The sequence below is a fragment of the Branchiostoma floridae genome, chromosome 15, assembly GCF_000003815.2.
Source record: "Branchiostoma floridae strain S238N-H82 chromosome 15, Bfl_VNyyK, whole genome shotgun sequence".
NCBI classification, from domain to species: Eukaryota; Metazoa; Chordata; class Leptocardii; order Amphioxiformes; family Branchiostomatidae; genus Branchiostoma; species Branchiostoma floridae.
Genome location: NC_049993.1, coordinates 7,013,442 through 7,020,712, shown reverse-complemented (window position 1 = coordinate 7,020,712; position 7,271 = coordinate 7,013,442). Strand labels below are relative to the sequence as shown.

The 7,271-nt window shown below is 41.1% G+C and overlaps 1 protein-coding gene and 1 long non-coding RNA gene across 2 annotated transcripts in view; both read left to right on the top strand.

Annotated features, from left to right (window-relative positions):
- Positions 1–3,025: 3,025 nt before the first annotated feature.
- Positions 3,026–5,374, top strand: LOC118432044 (receptor-transporting protein 4-like). The gene is made up of 3 exons (XM_035843546.1): positions 3,026–3,131; positions 3,857–4,020; positions 4,268–5,374. Exons 2-3 carry the CDS (start codon positions 3,871–3,873, stop codon positions 4,616–4,618), a joined length of 501 nt encoding a protein of 166 aa, XP_035699439.1. The 5' UTR covers positions 3,026–3,131; positions 3,857–3,870; the 3' UTR covers positions 4,619–5,374.
- Positions 5,375–5,596: 222 nt separating this feature from the next.
- The window catches only part of LOC118432050, a 3,738-nt gene continuing 2,063 nt past the window's right edge, over positions 5,597–7,271 (top strand). Inside the window, exon 1 of the long non-coding RNA XR_004833032.1 lies at positions 5,597–6,587. This is a non-coding gene — a long non-coding RNA (uncharacterized LOC118432050). The remainder of the gene's footprint in view (positions 6,588–7,271) is intronic.

Sequence of the window (7,271 nt, the reverse complement as noted above, 5' to 3'; positions counted from 1 at the left end):
GGCCACTGGGAGACAAGTGTACGTTGAAATTGTAGACAGTCGTACAGAATGCTTATCACAAAAAAATTCTTATGCGATCGTGTAAGTAAACGACAATGGAGCTATTGTAATTATCTACATTGTTAAAGGCACAGCGTATTGGATATGTATGGCACAATCATGATAAATCATGATACATTCAGTATTAAATGTAGAAATGCAGAAAATAAATACCTTGTATTCAGTGTTTCACAGTGTACGTTGTTAGTGATTACGGGACTGTATGCTCTGAACTTGCCATTAAATAGCATACAAAAACGGGTAAGTCACTAGTGATCTGGTGTTAACAAAACACAGTTTCGCCTGAGCAGCATAATCTCAATCAATAAAACGTTTAAAGAGAGACTGTTAAATCCAACCACACTCACCTCAGATCCAGTGGAAGCTGTGGGGATGGATTCTCACGCTGCCTCCCTTTTATTCTGTAATTCCTCTCAAAATAGTCCACAGGGAGTGGGACGCCCGTGATCGCGTTGCGAAGTTACCGTCTCGGGTGGGGCAGGAAAGATAGAACATGAACAGGTATCTTTTAACAGGGACTGTACGTTTGATTAAAGGGGACAATCGAAACAAACCACTGATAGTTTTTGAATTTATCGAAACATCAGATTGCTAACGTTCAGCATCCATGTTTGAATCTTGAATATCGTTAAAAAACGCCACATATACAGTTCATAGCCTTTCTTTCATTGGTATGAAAACTACACTTAATACAAGCAGCGGAATACTGGAAAGGAGGTGGATAAAACTGCTACAACATTTAGACTTTCATCAGTTTCAAAGACCACTTTTTCTCTTAATGTGGCGTAAAACTGTGATTTTTGTTCATAAACTTTGATTTGAACAATCATGCATTTTACCGACGTACCAGTATCTATCCATAGCCACACCAACATGTAACGATCTATCCCCGTTCGTTTTCTGCCAATTGGCGTCATAGACAGCAGTTTCAGTTTTGCAACGTAATCTAAACCAAAGCGGCTTTTAGACTGACATTTGGATAATAGCTTTAGACAACACCCGTGTGTTACTGACTTTCGTATATTGTTACTCCAGCGCATCGTATATGGTCTTTCCTGATTTTCAAAATAGTTCGCACGTTACACACCCAGAGACTTCAGTCGCTCATGTCCGAATTCATATCCATAAGGGGTGGAAGATGGTTTTTCCATTTCTATTATTGATATTAGAAATAGAGTCGTATTACAAGATATGCTACTATCGAATTTGCTGGGTGCAAATGTGCGAGACTTCAAACAAAGTATCATTTCAAGATATGCTTCCATCGAATCATATAGAGGACAAAGCCATAGGACAGTATGGCTTTGTAGGGTAGGGAGACAACCTACATAATGATACCAACCCTGCAAAGATGTGCGCTGTGAATTAGAACTTCATAATCATAGATACGGAGATTGAGATTGGGAGAGATAGAAAAGTCAAGAACATCCGAGTAACCAGCTCGCTGACTCGGATGTCAGATAAGGATACGAAAATCGGCCATGAAGACTGGAACATTGTAGCCTTGGTACCATCCTCCATAGGAAGCCATGGCTAAGTCTTTCCGCTTGCTATATAGGTAAACACAGTGGTCAACAAGTGAAAATGTAACCCTGCTTCGGCCTATTACGTCAGGTAGTGGACATTGCCAAAGCTCGATGTTTCTTACTTAGGGAAAACTTAGATGCTGTTGCAGTGAGCGTAATTCGGTGCCTAGAAGTGGCCAATGCTCTTGCACTGAGCAAACTCGTTAAAAAACATTGAGCCAGCGGTTACTGTTACTGTTACTGATTGCAACCAGGCTAGGAACATTATGGACCATGGTTAGGGTAAGTACAGTCGATGTGAAAATACGATTTGAATTCTTCAAAGTTTTTGATTTATCGAAATGTAGGAAATAGCTAAAAGTTTATTTGATAAAGCATAAAATTCGTGTTTTTTCCTCATGATACTAACAATGTTGCGCCCTTGACCCTCTCTACGGTATTGCGTTCGTTCTGGCGTCAAGTGATGACAATAAATCACGGTTTAACTATGTGTATGTGATACGTGTGGGATGTTTGACACTGATTGTTCACATATCTACTTGTTACAGACAACATTCCAACTATCCCTGGTATGACACTTCTGTCTGGGGCGGTAGAAACGATACTGTCCACAAATCCGATACTTTCGATCTACTTTACACTTCAGACATTGTTTGAATGTGTAACCAGTGTATCAATATTGTAATTGTGATACATGTAAATGCATAATACACAAGGCCCAACTTTTCATTTGATTTTGAACAATGCATAGCAGAAATAAAATAAGAATCAATACTTGTCGGATTGCCGACTTTTATAGCAACTTTAACATATTACATAGTGACAATCTCATGTATACTAGATATGGAGAGAGACCCCACTTCACGAGGGATACATGAGGAAGTGTGTGGGGGTGGGGCGGGCTGAGCGGTCACATTACCAACCCGGGTCCCGGACGGGATGTTTGCAGAAACGAAAAATTAAAGTGTTTATCAATACATACGAATTATGCTCACGACTAATTATTTCATGCCCTAATTTTCTTTCCCAAAAGCTGCCGACCGGATCCTGGTTTGGAAATGTGACCACAGCCTAAGCCCTCTGATGCTCTCAGTGAGATGTAATGTTCAAAACAAAGAACCACACAGACGCCATACAGATGTTATATCCACAACAGAGTACCTGTCTCAGTACCTTGATTCTGTATAGCAGTCATTATACATGTAGTTTGTCCAGGTCTCTATACCTTCTTAAGTTATTATAACTTCTTAAGTCCAAAAATCACAAGACACGTGTTTGAACCGGTTAGAGACCATGAAGAAGACAAGGTGGAACCTACATGTAGATACAGAGCTTGGTCTTTTGTTATTACCAGGACATTGAACCTGATCACGTGATGTTGTATAAACAGATGCCATTACCTATTCAGGTGCTGGTTGGCCACACCTCTGGTATTTTGTAAACACCTCAGCGCACCTTTCGTGTTGGAATCGACGTGACGCAGTTACTTTTAGCCACTACTCGACGAGGAAGGAAGAACACCTTCTGTGGCATTTCAAGACAAACGTAAGCGTTTGGTTGTTGAACATTTCTCACTGCTACGTGTGCTACCTAAAGAGAGTCATCGGGCAATAGGCTAGATCGGCTGGAAAAAAACAATCCTGGTTAACATGCACGAACGCTCTAATTCAGATACATTTTGTTGGTGTTTTGCAAGGTTTTGCTATTGCTTGTCTTTTCCTCTTTTTCTTGTTTTTGTAAGGACGAAACAGGTATTACGAACACTTGCTGACAAGATGATATGCACCTAAACGTAACTCATACTCTGAGATAGGAGAGACGCAGCAATAGACATTCTATTTTTGGCGTGGTGCCAAATTTGTGGCGTAGTGTTTGCCAAGTTTGCACTTTACTGTGCACAGAACAGACTATTCCACTTCTAATTGTTACAATGCAAAGGGCCGAATATGTGCGAGGTTATCGGACTAAAACGCAGCCTCTTGGTACTTTTTTTTCGGCGGCCTCTACATTAGTGACGTTGAGGCTACGTAACCATACAGATATTTCCGCATCAGAGTTTCCTTTTCATCTTTCTTCGCAGCCATATTAGGATTTAACAAGGGTATAGGCACGTGGAATCAGACATGTTTATTTGGGACTATTCAGCGCAATTACAATTATATATATTACAAGGGTATAGGCACATGTATGGAATTAGAATTATTTTTTCTTGGGCTATTCCATGCAATGCCGGTTATGCATATTATGATAACAATAGATATTTCCTACAGTACAGGTAGCAGCCATGGCAGCACCAGAAGAATGGCTTGACGTCTTTAAAACCGAAATCTGTGAAGAGTTCAGTGACAGATGGACCTTGACTGAGGTTGAAGACTTACCCCACATCAATGACGCCAGAAGAAAGGGATGGCAGCTGTTCATCGACAAAGCCAAGGTCAGATTAAAGTAAAAGGTGGAAGAGACTGTAACATACAAGGATGTTAAGGAGAAAAGTAATTTGAATGTATATTAAAGTATTTGCGGCCTAGTGATAAAGACAGTTTCTTCTATCAACATGCCGGTACATCTAAAAGGAAACAAACGAGGAATAACTGGAATATTTAACATAGTGAATATGATTTTATTTTTGTCCACCCGATAATATCCTACCAAATAAGATATCTGTTGTTGTGTTGACACAGGTGAAGTTCGAGTGCAGTGATTGTGACAACGACTGGACCTCCGTGAAGGGACAGGTCATCTTCCACTACCGCTTAAAGCGATGGAGGTGGATGACGAAAGGTCAAGTGAAAATGTTCCTACCGGGACAGATGTGCCAGTATTGTGCAGATGGTTTTGAGCCCCCAGAGTGGTACGAAGAAGAAATGGTCAAGGTAATGCAGAATCTCCGAAGCAAGATTGAGGAGGAGTTCTATGATGGGCCCCCAGTGAAGCTGAACAAGGGGCGAAGAGGGGCACATATGAGCAGCCGACACGAGAGTCAATATTGCCAAGCATGTCAGATGGGCACGTGTGGACATTCTAATGAATAGAATAGAATAGGGACTATAAACACCTTTCCACAAACGATGGCATTATGTCCCTAACAATTATATCATCATACGACAGTTCCTACAGCAACGGCTAGTATAACCTCCACCAGTAGGTTATGTTTGCGAGTCCACCGGATTTGGGGTCAGTAGAGCCTATGGTAGAACTACAACTGATGCCTTGACGTTTGGTGTCATCTCAGAGAGCAACTTTGGGGTTCATAGAGAGATGTAGGTTTGAGCCATATAGCAGTTTTCTTCCGAACTGATGTGCTTTTGTTTGTGAGTTTGATAACTGAAAACATAATGGGTGGGTTGACATGAGTTTTGGCTTGTGAATGAAGCGAGTTTAGATAATATATTAGGCAAATCATCTAGTGGAACCGTGGACTAGTTGAGCGGAGAATACAGACATGCCTCAGATTAGTATAACGTTACAACTCGGAAGTGTTGACTTGAATTTCCGAGAGGACTATCTTTATATCGTTTACTTTGAGATAGGGTTTCTCTGTTGCAGGAGTCACTTCCAACCAAGAACTAACAGCCATTGCCTTATTGCATAACATCAGCATTGTAAATCTGTCCCTATTATAAATATGATGATGGTGATTTTTATGTTCTGGGCTAATAGCTGAGACTTTATAATTGTTGGCGTATCACTGTTTCTACCAGCATGCTTGAAGTGATGCTAGACGCTGAACCTTTCTGTATTGTTCGTAGCCAAGAATGCGTAAAAATATTCTCACTAAGTACTGACATCCTGGCTGTGTTAAAAGTCTTGATATGTTTCATTTGCAACAAGGAAACAAATAAAAGGTCAGTCGTTTATTTATCTGTCCATCTGTCCATCTATTCATTTACAGTTTCCGTTTGCCATGGCATCTATAGTTTGTAAGCACTGTTTTTCTAGGGAACTCTTAGAACACACATAGGGTTCACATTGTCACTTGAACATTCCTTATTCAAAGTAGAAACTGTCAATACCTTTACACAGGTGTGCATACTCTTGCCCTTGGTAGTTTCCGAACAGTTTATATCACACATGTTTTAATAGAGACGTAAGTTTTTAATTGTAATCATCACACTTTTAGATTTAGTGCACATTACTGTACTGTGACCCACGATCACATACACATTTCAGGTGACGATTGGCTACACGTATGTTTATCGATGTTGTATGTAATATGATGTAACGTTACATAGTCCAGCGTGCAGTTCCTGTTCCACTCAACGTGACGCAGTTATTTTTAAGTGGCAGCACAACACAGAAGGAAGTGTTTTGGTACCTGGCAAAGGTGAGGTTGGTACGTTAAACAATTAGCCTTTCGCTTTAATTGCATTTTTGCCTTGGCCTTTGTACGTTGTTTTTTTCTCACTTTGGGGTATCAGTCTAGTTGTTGTTGATCAAGGCAAGACAAGTAAAGGTAAAGTACCGATACAGCTGCTCACATGGCAACACACTCTTACTTCTTCTGAAAGTCCCTTGTCGTCATCTACGCTCATTATAGATCATTACATCATATGGGGGGATTCCCCAGCCGTGGGTATATCGATTACTTAAATGTTTTCCTTGCCTCCTTGGAGACATGGGAAAGACCAAAACTGTGTCTAGCAGTCATTACAACTAGTCCGGCCCTGTATAATATTGCAAGTTCCGAAGAGAAACATATTTGTACCGATTAAGGACCATGAATATTACAAGGTGAAGTAGGTGTACAGAAGTTGGTTCTTCGTAATCGCAAGGACATTGCCGGTGTTCTGGTAACACCTGTCCGGCGTCAAAACAATGACATCACCAGTTGAGGTACCGGTTACTGTTTACTGACATACACATAAAACATCTTTGTATTTCGCCAGTCCACGTGACTGTGGCAGCAACGGTTAACAAACACGCGCCTATTTAATCGACAGCAGTCTAAAGCGTCCCTACACATTGGCGAGAGGAGGTCTTCATTGCGGTTATCTGGCTAACGTAAGACTTTAACGTTTGTTTGTTAGGAAGTGATATAATTTGAAGTGGCAGCACACCACAGAAGGAAGGACATTTTTTGTTTCGGTACCTGACAAGGTGAAGTTGGTACGTTGGACAGTTTTTAAATTAAGCTTTTCGCTATAAATAATTCTGGGCAATGATAGCTGGAAGAACATACCGTTTGGTAAACGTTGAAGATGTTTGTTTCCAACTTGGACGTTGGACTTTTTTTTCATTTTGGGTCTCCGTCAGAAGGTCTCAGTCTAGTTGCTGTTGCTCTAGACAAGACAAATAAAGGTATGGTACCTTGTATCACATGCATGGTACTCTTTTACTGCCCGCCAAACCCTAAAAATCTATGTCATAATCGCAATGCCTGGCGGCAGCTGACCAGCATCACTGTTTCCACCTTCGAGATTGAGAGGATAGTTGCTGTCGAGGCGAAGAGAAAGGCGAGGAAGGCCCGTCAGGAAAGGACACCTAACCAGTAGACTTGCCATACTGCTAGAGTGGAGTGGCTGTCCACCGCGCTCTTTCTGGATCTTTCTGCTTCAACTGAAAAGTCCCTTGCCGTCATCTACGTTACTTATAGATCATAACGTCATATGGGGGGATTCCCCATCCATTGGTATATTGATAACTTGTTTTTCTTGCGACGGTCGAGTCGTAGGGAAGTTTCTTGCA